Source organism: Semicossyphus pulcher, unplaced genomic scaffold (assembly GCF_022749685.1).
Source record: "Semicossyphus pulcher isolate SPU_LCO1_2020_fin unplaced genomic scaffold, fSemPul1.0.p SCAF_9, whole genome shotgun sequence".
NCBI lineage: Eukaryota > Metazoa > Chordata > Actinopteri > Labriformes > Labridae > Semicossyphus > Semicossyphus pulcher.
Genome location: NW_027211770.1, coordinates 680,690 through 693,130, shown reverse-complemented (window position 1 = coordinate 693,130; position 12,441 = coordinate 680,690). Strand labels below are relative to the sequence as shown.

The 12,441-nt window shown below is 40.7% G+C and overlaps 2 protein-coding genes across 3 annotated transcripts in view; one reads left to right on the top strand and one right to left on the bottom strand.

Annotated features, from left to right (window-relative positions):
• Positions 1-1,133: 1,133 nt before the first annotated feature.
• On the bottom strand, positions 1,134-3,790 carry LOC138584438 (potassium voltage-gated channel subfamily S member 2-like). The gene is made up of 2 exons (XM_069656675.1): positions 3,261-3,790; positions 1,134-3,012 (listed from the first exon to the last, which is right to left on the bottom strand). The coding sequence occupies exon 2, from the start codon at positions 3,008-3,010 to the stop codon at positions 1,571-1,573; it is 1,440 nt and encodes a 479-aa protein (XP_069512776.1). The 5' UTR covers positions 3,011-3,012; positions 3,261-3,790; the 3' UTR covers positions 1,134-1,570.
• A 1,633-nt stretch (positions 3,791-5,423) lies between these two features.
• Positions 5,424-12,441, top strand: part of LOC138583618 (NIPA-like protein 2) — a 45,395-nt gene continuing 38,377 nt past the window's right edge. For both annotated transcript variants that reach the window (XM_069655535.1, XM_069655536.1), the window contains exon 1: positions 5,424-5,648. In XM_069655535.1, coding sequence (XP_069511636.1) covers positions 5,562-5,648 — 87 coding nt within the window. In that variant the 5' untranslated portion in view covers positions 5,424-5,561. The remainder of the gene's footprint in view (positions 5,649-12,441) is intronic.

Genomic DNA, 12,441 nt, shown 5'->3' with positions numbered 1-12,441 from the left:
GGACTAGATTTGATGTTTTCTGGTTAATGGTGTGAAGGCTGAGCTGCCATCTGCACTCAGCTGTGTGCCAGGCAGGTTTGGGTCCTCCTTACATCTTTTACAACAGTCAGAGCGTAATGATACAGGCAAGCCAAGAGGTGGCAGCAGGGGGGCAAGACATCTCCATCTTTCTCCTCAGAAGTCACAGTTACCTACACAACCATGCAAGGCCCTGACTTTGGCCTTGGATGAAAAGGGATAAAACTACTTATCTAGCAACTGTTTCCCTAAAGCCCACAGTCGTGATCTTCCAAAATCTACTTTCCTATCCCTTAGATGGAAACGGTTAAATACTGTTCTCTTTATAGGCCTCTGGTGATACATTAAAATTATACCCTCTGTCAGTCATTCACTTATTTGTGTATGGTAGTTAGCATTATGGTGTTTTGTATGTTACTTTTTCATGGTCTGGGTGTACACAAAAGACTGATAAAATTGGCATCTGATGGTTAATAGTATTTAAGGTTAGCTCTCCAAAATAGACAGAAAATGTGGGAAACATGTACCAATACATGAATTTCTCAGTAGGATTTTCCAAATAAGCATGACCAATATATCCTGTCTACACATATTAATCTGGACACAATTACTTATCCCCAAATTATCCCCTGTCCACTGGAGCAGATTACTTTAAACGCTGAAGTAGCTTATATGTGCATACTGTATAGAGTATGTGCAAATTATTTGTAACTAAAGAAAAACAAAACACTAAGTCGTTTCAGTGTTTGTTTACATAAATACTGGTGAGAAGGTTAGGCTCATAATAATAATGATCATCTGTTATGCAGGAATCTCGATATCATCTGGCTTCAAAATGAAATTCTCCTTGAATTATGAACTAAAATTCTACAGAAATACTTTACTTGTATCAAATGGCTCTTTATCCTTACATGGAAAACAATGCCCCTAATTAGGGGCTCCCTCTGTTGTTTTCCTTTAACTGCATTGATTGAGACAGCTACTAATGTGATGCTGATGAGACGCAGGAAGAGAAGCGGTGATACCGCCAAAAATGTGTGGCAAAACACAAATACATCTTTGCCCCTGTAGGTTTACAAATCTTTACTCTCAATCAGTAAGACACCATGTTGTGCATTTTTTTGGTTTAATACAGTTTGCTCCAACAACATATCTGATGTAATTTTGTCAAGATTGTCACGAAATCTCAAGATAACAATGACACAATTAAAAAAAAAGAAATACAACTGAAGTTACTTTTAAACATAGCTGATTAAAGCAAGTATAGCTGGAGGGCTGACTACAGTGTGACACCACCTTGGACTGTAAACAGCTGCACTCTCTGTCTTTATCATCCTATGTGGATCCTGAACCCTTGCTTACTTTCTCATTGTGATTGACACATGGATTAACCGGTTATTGCACTGCGCTACATAGTGGCAATGTGTCAGACATCAGCGGCAAGTTTGCTTTTTTAACCAGAGGTTTCAACACTCTTGACACTCATGCAGCCACGTTGAACAAACCATCTCCCCCAACCTAATACGTGTTGGCTGTCCCTGCTAAAACTGTTTCAGTGTATTGATTCATTTAGACTGTGTTCACTGGGTGAACTCCTGCTCATGTTTGACAAGCTTGCCATGAGGGACTTGACTTTGTGTGCGTAATAGTTTCTCAGGTTGACCGAGGGCACCTCTTTTATCCCCTCGTCAAAATCACAGCTTCTCATTGCAATCTCCAGCTGTTTTTGTCTTTTGTAGAAGAGAGAGAATTTATTGAAAATAAGCGTAATTGGAAGCACAACGACTAAGATCCCAGCAAGGATGCACACTGAGGCAGTCAGCTTGCCCACTATAGACACCGGCACCACATCTCCATACCCAACGGTGGTCATGCTGACAGTGGCCCACCACCAGCACGCTGGGATACTGGAGAGATCCTCGTTGTCCTCTTTCTCCACCGTGTAGGCAACAACAGAGAAAAAAGACACCCCGACGGCCAGGTAGAGAAGCAGCAGGCCCACTTCTTTGTAGCTGTTCCTCAGGGTGGCCCCCAGGGAGCGAAGGCCCGTGGAGTGACGAGCCAGCTTCAGGATGCGGAAAATCCTCATCAGCCTCAGCACTTGCGCAACACGTCCCAGATTGGCCAGTGCAGGGCTGCTCTCCACCACCAGGTTTATAAGAAGTGTCAGGTAAAATGGAAGTATGGACACCAGGTCTATTATATTTAATGGATGCTCGAAGAAATGCACAAGATCCGGTGCTACCACAAACCTGGCAACCAGCTCCAGAGTAAACCAGGCAATGCCAAAGTGCTCCACAGTCTCAAAACGGGGGTCCTCTGTGGGTTTACCCTCACTGTCCAACAGGCTGAACTCAGTCATGCTGTTCATGCACATAGTGGTGATGGAGCCAAGCACCACCAGGATAGAGAGAATACTGATAATACGGCTGGCCACAGAGTAACCGGGGTTATCAAGCATTAACCAAACGCGCCTCCGTGTGCTCCCAAGCAGCTGTTTATCAAACTTGGTCGCATCACTGTAAAACTCCAACAGCTCATCAAACGATGAAGTGGTGCTTGCTTCATCACTCCTGTCATCCCAATCCTCCTGGTCCTGGTCCATTTTCTTATCGTGGTAGGTGCTGCTGCAACACGAGTCAATAAAGAACTCATTGATGCCCCAGTACTCGATCTCCTGACTGAAGGAGAATATGCACAACTCGGCCATGACGTGCAGCCTTCCAGTGTTGTAGAAATTCAGCACGTAGGGGAAGAGTGCTGGGTTCCTGTCGAAGTAAAACTCTTTCTCTGTGTCGTCATAGTCGTCACACAGCTCCAGTATGGACTCTTTGGACTGACAGTGGAGTAAACGCGCAAGCCTCGTCTCAGGGAACCGAGAGAGAGTGTCAGACTGGAGATGCTTCTTGAAGCCGCCTACGTTGATGCGGATAGCAGCGTTGTCATTCATGCGAACCCCGGCGCACGGTTTCCCCAGGGCCTGACCTGTCATGTCTGGACGCACGGAGAGACAGAGGGAGCGACCACACAAAACCACAGTGACACGAAGAGAAAGACGGACACGCACATTAGAAGAGAGTGCAGTAAAAGGGGAATTAGAACAAAATATTATCAAATAGCTTAAATTACTTGTTTTTTAAACTAAAAGACCAGGTCGTGAAAGCATTTCCCCCAACATATAGACAATAACATGAAGAGTGGTAAGAACAAAAAAAAAGCACACATAAGAAAATAGTACTTACTTTAAAGCGCGTCCAATTTACCGAATTTCCCGGCAAGAAAACTCTGTAATCAACTCCATTGACAGCATAAATGCATATTGTGGCCAAGTTTTGTCTCTACGTCAAACGCTTAGACCTACAATCCAGGCAGGTTCGTCTCAGAAAGGTAGGAGGAAGCCTCCAACCGGGGTCGGCGCGATGAAAATGAGGAATTCTACTAATAGAGTCAGCGCAATCGATGTCTCCCGACTGAAATTAATTTCCGTTTCTTACAAAACGAATTTTCCTCCAGATGGCTATAAATTGATGTTCCCCCTTCAAATATAGGCTACCCGAAGGCTTGTTGTAGCTGGCAGTCCTATACTCTGCTTCCGCAGGGTTTTCTACATCCTTCAGTTACATTTATTGGCTACATTTATAACAGTAAATTCTGGGAGCCATAGGTAGCCTTCTGCTTTGCGTCCTTTTGCTTCTGCGAGAAGGAAAGAGGGAATTCCCTCTCCTTCTCTCTTATCATCTCTCTTCTTTCTATCGGTTGCTGCGCAGCAACACGTAGCTCTCCCTTTGCACCGCCCTCCCAAAGTGATCTCAGCATCTCTGTGCTGTCAGACACGAGGCGCAGCTTCAGGGGGAGAGGGAGTCACCTTACCAACCAACCAAAACAAAAAAGCACGAACAATACATGAGGTAAAAATAAACCATTATGCGCTTCCATCGTCACAGTAAGATAACGGCGTCTTTTCATATAGTTTAGCTTCATGGGCTTCACATTGACACCACTGGGAGGTTTTAACCAATAAAAAATGATTATAAATGAGATCAGTCACAATTCTGACTGATAACAAGCTAGAGTTTTTCGAATGACAAACCCTAATTCTTGTGATCCATTTGTAGTTCGTGATTTGTGCAATGATTGCAATGTTATCAAGCAAGCCTGGATTTCATCCTCTGTTCACTGAGATTTCTTGATGTATGTGTGCTGTATAATTTCGATTATTTATCACGTGTGGGCATGCCTTTATTTTGGCATGTTTGGATGATGGGCCAGTGTCAAAGCTCTATACATTTCACAATTAGTGGACAGTCAGTCAGTTACGCTGCTAGAAAATGTTCATTTTCTGTGAATTAAAATTAATATTCCATAATAAAACCCACACATTCATGAGGAGAATAGATCAACCCCTTTTTGTCCTACAGAGCAACAAGATGACTTTTAATTCAGTCTTTCAGTCAGTGGGAGGGGATGGAAACAACAGAATGGGAGAGCAGCAAGGAAGCAGAGAGAACGTAAAGAAAAAATGATGTGGTTATTCCTTTATCTCTTCTCTTCTTTCAAAGCCTGGGTGCAGGCTCGAGTGCGAGTATGTAGGAGGATTTTTGTCGACTAAATCTGATGCTACCTACTTTTCCTTGGCTGTTTTTTTTCCTTTGCTTTCTTTCCTACTCCCTCACTGCTTTAAGAGTCTCTCTTAACATTGTATAGTCTTTTTTCTCTTTCCTATCTCTTTAATGCCTCACTCATATTCCTTTTCTCGCTTCAGTCCTCCAACAAAAGGTCAGTCAAAGCTCATTTCCTACCAGCTCGGATTGATGAACCTGCAGTCTCCAGAGAGATTTATAGAAGTAGAAAATAGCGGGATCTGTTTAGTTATGGTATTTCAACGTGTTAAATAAAAAAGTGCTTTCATTCGTTTCCCCTCTTCCTGTTTACACAACAGTTGCCGACTCAAATCTAATGTGCTCTCTGTCATACTGATTTTTCTCTTATCAGTAACATACTGGTCTGTAACAAGAGCTTGGGAGGACTGCTTTTCTTAAGTGTAGGAAATTAGTTAAGTTCCGGTAACAATGGTCATCACCGTTGGAGTGCTGTTTACATAGTGAAAGTAACAGGAACCGCTCCTGCTAATATAAGTTGCCTTCAAGTGCAACTCCGGATGTCGAATAATAGAGTTATGATCGCCAAAGCCTTAAAGCGAGGTAGGTCTACTTGAATGTCAGTTGAGAGGTTTTTTAATATGTAATTTGTAACACACACAAACACGCGCGCGCGCACACACACACACACACACACACACACACACACACACACACCCTGTGCAGAATTTGAATGTGATTGTCCATTTTCCCACACACCGCGAAGTCAACACAGACTCCTGGTCCGCCTCTCACACTTGCGACACTTACCCCCACCGAGTATTTACGGTAGCGCCAAGGACGTGGGATACATGGGATGGGATGAGATAAAAAAAAAAACACTATGGAAAAAGACGTTAGGAGAGTGAGAGTTGTGATAGCCTTCTTTTCTCATTAAAGGAAAACATGGCGAATTCCAGTTCTCCGCTTACGGCTCTTCATGTGACCTCCGCCCAGGCTCACCGCGCCGAGCTCCTCGAAAATCCATTACAGGTAGGTTTGTTTAACTTAAGTTTCCTGAGGGAAAGGGGACAACGTTAACGAAAGTGTCTGTGGTCCTTTATCATTTAGACAATTGTTTGAGAGATTATGGAATAGGTTGATGCAGATGCAGAGATGAAACCACGAATGTGATGCAATATGAACCAATTTTTATTCTTTGATCACACTTTTGATTTGGGAGACTTTTTCCATCCCGGTCTTATATTTGGGTTATTGTAATGTAGCGCACTGTGTTGCTACCAATGTGTTGTAGATACATGTTAGAGAGAATAAGCCTACTTTTGCCATCTGAAGAAAATTTAAAGACACAAGTATCAGTAGGCTATCGTATATAACAGATAACGAAACCAGACTGACGCTGTTCGGCTTCACAGCAACACTGCAATGAGGAAAGTTTTCATTGTCTCATTTTTTCTTATTTTTTTTCTTTTTCAGAAACTTCCCTTTCAACTATAACTGAAATAGGAATTTGCACACTGTTAAAGGTGATTAAGCTGGTCAAAAAAACAAACAAAAAAAACAACTAAGAGGTCAAAACATAACCTACACAGCTTTTTAGTTAATGAGCACTCAGTGTGGATGAGGAAGCCAGACTGCGCTGAGATATATAGGCGTTGCCCTTGTCAGAATTATTTTCTAAATAAATCGTTGTGTTTAAAGGCCCTTTCTTTCTCTTGAACTTCAAACTTTGTCAGTAAACTCTCCTGAAACTTTTTGGCAACGTCTCTACCTTGTAATGTCCTATTATGTATCAATCCTCTGCTCTCCCACTCTTATGCAGACACACATTCTCTTCAAGCTCATCTTCCTGTCTCTGTGTTTTTCATATTCTATCATGTTTCTTCTTTTGACATTACCAATGGGGGTGGGGGCTGAAAAGGAGAGAGAGACACAGAGCAACAAAGGCGGAATGAGAGGCGTGAATAATGAGTAATGGCTCTTTGGTGGGTTGTGAGAGAATAGATCTACTGTAAGAGTCCTAAACAGCTGGCTAATGGTTCCAGCTCCCTCCTCTATTGTATGCCACCCACCATTCCAGAGAACACCCCGGCATCCAGTGGACAATATCCATCTGTCTGAAAATGTTTGCGCTTGTGCAACTGAAAATGTGGAGTAAACCAAGCTTTTGAGAGATTGTCCCAGTGTTTGGCCTGGATGTTATGAAATGAGAAAATCCACATTTTCCCAAGAGATAAATTATGCATGTTAATGGTTAAAATTTCGCTTTCGCTCATTTTCAACTTGGTTAAACTTTACAGTGGGTGATGGAAAACTCTATCCCTGAAAATTAGCCTACTGTTCTTCTGAAATTCTTCTGCTATACATTTATCAATTGTTTCAATTGTTACAATGTTACAATTTCATTTAGCAGACATTTTTGTCCAAAGCGACGTACTGTACATCTGAGAGTTAATACAACAAGAGCAACAATCAAGACAGGAGGGAACGAAGTCAGTAAGAGCCAACAAACAGCTTCAAGTGCGACCGGACACTGGTGCCAACAGGCGGTGTTTTTTATTTTAAGTAATATTAATCATCATCAGCAACATCAACAAGATCTGTTTAGTCATCATCATCATCATCATGAAAATCCTAGTCAGCATAAACCACATCCTCGATGTCCTCATCATCAATAGCATCACTATCATTAAGGTCAGAGGTGTTTATAAAGAACTGGGTCTTTAGCTTCTTCTTAAAGGGGAAAGGGACTCTGCGGACCGAGTGGAGTTTGGTAGCTCGTTCCACCACCTGGGGACGACTGAGGAAAAGAGTCTAGTTAGAGACTTAGGGCCCTGTTGTGATGGGAGTACCAGGCGCCTTTCATTGGCAGAGCGTAGTGGGCGGGACGGACTGTAGACCTGGATGAGGGCGTTCAGGTAGGCAGATTTTTGTTGCTGTTTTTTTTAAGCAAGCAACAGGGTTGATTTTGATGCGAGTGGCGACTGGGAGCTAATTGCCGGGTAAATATTTGATTTTACAGTCTGTCAGTTGATCAGTTGGTCCAGAGCCGAAATATTTCACAGCTATTATCAAGCCAAAACAAATATATTGTACCAAGGAATAATGGTTATTTTGACATCTTTTTTAATGAATCTGCCTCACCCTTAGTCCAAATGCTTGCTAGCTTCTTAAAATCATATAACTGGGAATATGCTGCTCATGCTGTCCAAAACCTTTGCATATTGGTGTGTAATTTAAATCTGGCAAGCTTTCCTTGGTAGCAGGAGGCAGTCTTCTGACCTTGCTTATACACAGCTCACAGCAGCAAGCAGTTTGAGGTCAACTTTTCGCAAGCAGTGAGAGAGATAATCTATACTGGACCCATCAAAGAATTCTGTTAGCATGTTCTCATTGCCTAATTTTAAATGTAGACCATTAATCACCATATATTTTCATACAACCTAACATAAAAAACTGCCCTAACAAAATAGGGACATCATAAAACCCTCATTTCTCTTTTTTCATACAATCTTTTCACCCATGCGTTACACTCAACCTTAGAGCCGAAAGGGAAGGGCTTCATCCACAGATTATCACGTCCCAAAGAGAGACAGATCCCTATTGTCAGTGGACACAAAGGGGCATGCTATCTGTCTGTCTGTCTGTCTGTGTGTCAGTGTTATAACGAGGAGGCAAAGGATCAGTACTGTCAGTCCCTTCATCAGTTTTAAGGCTCATTCAACATTTGTTGTTTCAGTTTGAGTTTAGATTTAGATATGCTGTTAACAGGGGTCCGTTTCACAAAGCAGGTTTATTGAAAACTCTGAGTCTGTTAACCCTGAAATGAGGGAAACTCTGAGTTTTCCGTTTCACAAAGGGAGGTAACTTAAGCTCTCGGTCAGTTACTGTAGTAACAGACTCTATGAACCTAACCTGGTCGCAAGCGGGTTTTCTTCAGGAAACTCAGAGTTTCGCTCTGTCTCCTCCCTCTAGAATATAAAACCGATTCGGTTTTATATTCTCTTATATTCTGTTATATTCTATCAATTCGACTTCCTCATTCTTTCAGCCCGTCTCGCGCGTGTGTTTAAGCGGTTACCGAATTAAAAGAAGAAACGTTGCGTCTCTGTGCTGCTCTGATCCCTTTGCAAAAGTCTTTTATAATTATGATTAAAAAAATCAAAAGACAAATCTGTGTCAAAGTCATCATTTTTAGATTTTCCACCACCACTGCCGAGAGCACTCAAATAAGACACCTTAAGTTATTGGATTTTTTTTATTTATTTAAACTAACACATTCAGTTTAATCAACATAAATTATAAAGTATGTGAAGTCAGCATCATGTTAGGGATAAAGCTAATGCACATTGAAACAGACACTGAATTATATTTAATTAGTTTAATATTTAAAATATGATTGAAGTGCTTCCATGTATGTTTTTTTCTCCCGCTGCATTGCTCCTAAATTAATATAAATTTTAGCTTCGTCGTGTTTAAGTATTAAATAAATAGACCAGTTTAAACTAGCACATTAACTCAAGCAGCAGTTTCTTCCCACGCCGCTTCTCTCTCTTTTGCAGCTGCAGCCGTGTTACTTTGTTTTTCTAAAAACATGCTCGAATTCGCTGAACGTCCGCGTGAGGATTTCGAGCTCCACTGGTGTGACGAGTGACGAGTGTGACGAAGTTGATTGAACTAACTCTGATCAGCTGTTCTGAAACCGAAAACTCAGAGTTTCCTATCTCAGAGTAGATCAACTCAGAGTTCAGGGTTAGACTCAGAGTTTGTTGAACCTGCTTTGTGAAACGGACCCCAGCTCAGTCTCTTATTCTCCCAGCAATTTAGCTTTCTCCTGTTAAGATTTTGGAAGCAGCATTTTAAACTAATATTTTTCCTTTTTTTCTGGTGACACTTCATTGTAATTGAATCCCATCTTTGAAACAAGTTGAAGTTAAAAGATCACAAATTCCTGCATTGAAATTTTACTTAAATAATAGAAAGAAGTCAGCAATCTACAACAGTCCAATTGTGTCCAGTATTTTTCACCTTTGCCCTTCTGCTGCTGAAGGGAGTTATGTTTAAGAGCATAGATAGCACACAGTTTTTACTATCACATTGTAATTATAAGAGAAGTTTTTTTGAATGTTTAATACATGCAGCCATATAGATCCTCAAGAGATAAATATCACTTTCTAACAAATCTATAAAATACAGAGTGGTCAAAATATACATTTTGAAATCCAGAATGATATGATGAATATTTTATAAATGGATCATAAGTTTTGTATCATTCAAATAAAAAACGGCTAATTAAAGATATAATCTTGAAGATTTCCATTTAAATAAATGTCTGCAAAGTCACTATCTGTCGCCGAATGAGGTAACACAGTGGTGATTGAGCCTATGGTCCACTGATGAAAGCCTTTGCATTTGCAGTATATAGTATTATCATGGACTGGGTGTCTGTGGCGACATTCACGGAATAAATCACAAGCAGCGCCCAGTTAGTGACACGTTTTCCATCACCCAGCAACGGTTGGTCTGCCAGAGAGCGGAGGCAGAGCTAAGCGGCTGCTTTTCCGGTCTCTGCAAGTGTTCGAGTAAACAGTAATCTACTATGGCTGAACAAACAAAGAAAAAAAATCAATGAATACAGATACAACTTCAAAAATAGGTGAAAATCCAAAGAAAAAGAAACAAACTCGACACTCAGATGAAGGCAAACAGTCTAAAAAGGTAAATGACCGTCAGCGAGGAAAATCAAGAGTTACAACCGTAACAAAGGGAGCCAACCGTAGACTTCTTTTAAGCATGTGCTAACTACCAATAAAGAGTTCTTCATTAAAAATATGTATTTTAATGAACTTTGCGTCTGATTTGGCTACTACTTATAAAAGATAATTAAAAGGAGGAAGAACAAGAGATGAGCTGGAGAAAAAAATGTGTGTCCTAGGGGAAAACTTTTAATGGTGAGGGAATGAAAATGTAAATAGGAGAAAAATCACACAGCGTGGCTGAAACTCTGGACTGTTGGGTTGAATGTAGAGCTGCACGATATTGAAAAAAACCCAAAACTTTTTGTTCTGCAATATTTATTGCTATTTTTAAAAATACAGGAAATTATACCAGATAAATGCAGTTGCATTTTTTTATTTACATATAAACAATAAACAATAAACAATCATAGTTTTTATTATTTGGTACTTTGAAGTCTATTTTCCTCTAACAAAACAGAACTCCTCTCCTACTTTTGCCACACTTGGTTCAGTGACTCTTGAAAAAGAGAGGGTTCAGGTGGTGCGACATGTTTCTTTATAAAGTAAATACAGACAAAGTTGTGGGTTGCAGTTTGTTAAATAAGGTAGGCTATGTCAGCACCCTCTTTCAACAGTTTTCAAATGTATGTTTTATAAGTGTGACCAGCCCGGTGACAGTAACTTTTTGAAACAAAATCATCTCCGACTTCTTGTCAGCAGGTGTGCTGTAGGTGTAGCTGCTAAAAGTAAACTCCGCTCTGTGAACGGTCCGTTTATGTAGCCGTTTATACAGCGTTAACCAGCACCCGGACAAGATGCCATTGATGATGGGAAGACATTCACTTATAAGCCACCAGAGCATCTGCTTCGACCATCCAGCCGGCAGGATCTGTAACGTCAGCAGCATCTCGCGCATGTTTACATAGAATAATACACAGACTGCATAGCAGTTAATTTACTGTGCTCTGGTGAAGGGCTGCACTAATGTGTGCCATGAGGATGCGAGATGGCTCACCATTCAGCAAAGTCAGCTCCGGAAAAACAATGTTATGTTCGCGCAGAATGTGAAAAACACGCATGATGACGTATCCAACTATTACCGACAATTAAATTCGTTGGCAACTAATTTTGTTATCGATTTGCACCCACCGTAGACGTCTGGTTATCTGGTACATATGCGCCCACAATTGCCTTTTAGCGCCATAAGGCACCGCCAATTAGAACAACACTGAGAATTATGACTTTAACTAGCTGAAAGGACTCAAATAAATAAATGGGAGTAGAAGTATGAGGTGGCTCAAATGCCATAAGTAAAAAAACTCAAAATGTTTTCAAGTACTGTGCTTAGTTGCTTTCCACAATTGCATAGACAAAGGTGCCTTATCTTGAAATATTTACTGTACATTGAATATAATAGCAAGAAAGAAGCTATGTAATACATCACTGGTGAAAGTAGTTAACACAAGTAGAGAGGAACACACAAGGCTTTGAGGGGCGTCGTCTCTTTGCTTTCCTTGAGTAAACTATGTAATGTTTGCTAAGTAGGCCGACAAGCAAGAGACACTCCCAGTGTAGCGGCCTTGCCTTCCTCAGCTGCATTGTTTGTTCTTTCTGTGACAGGAAAACTCTCTCATTCTGTCTCTCTCCTGATCTTTCTCATGCTTACTCTTTTTCACACTCTGTTGTGTGGATTTGTCTTATCTTGATTATTGGCTCCCACTGTCTGGGTAAGGTTCTTGATTTCCTCTGTGACCAAGTGTACTGCCTTTACACACACACACACACGCAAACACACACACACACACACACACACACACACACACAAACACACAGACTGTAAAACCTGACAAGTTAGTTCAACTCAAACCATTTGAGGAAACCGATTCCCTTAAACCATTTAAGTTTATTAACTCAAATATTTTAAGCATAAGAATGTATTTCAATTGAGTACACCTAACTTTAGATTTTTTTTGTTAAGGTAACTTAAATAAATTAAGTATATAGTACCCATTCCATTCAGTGTACTGAACTTAAAATGAGTGAGTTATTTTAATGTATATGTATAATTTCTATAAACTTGTTTTAAA

Bases quoted from the DNA above. Each gene is read 5' to 3' on its own strand.
- LOC138584438 (XM_069656675.1), bottom strand. From the start codon at position 3,010: ATGACAGGTCAGGCCCTGGGGAAACCGTGCGCCGGGGTTCGCATGAAT.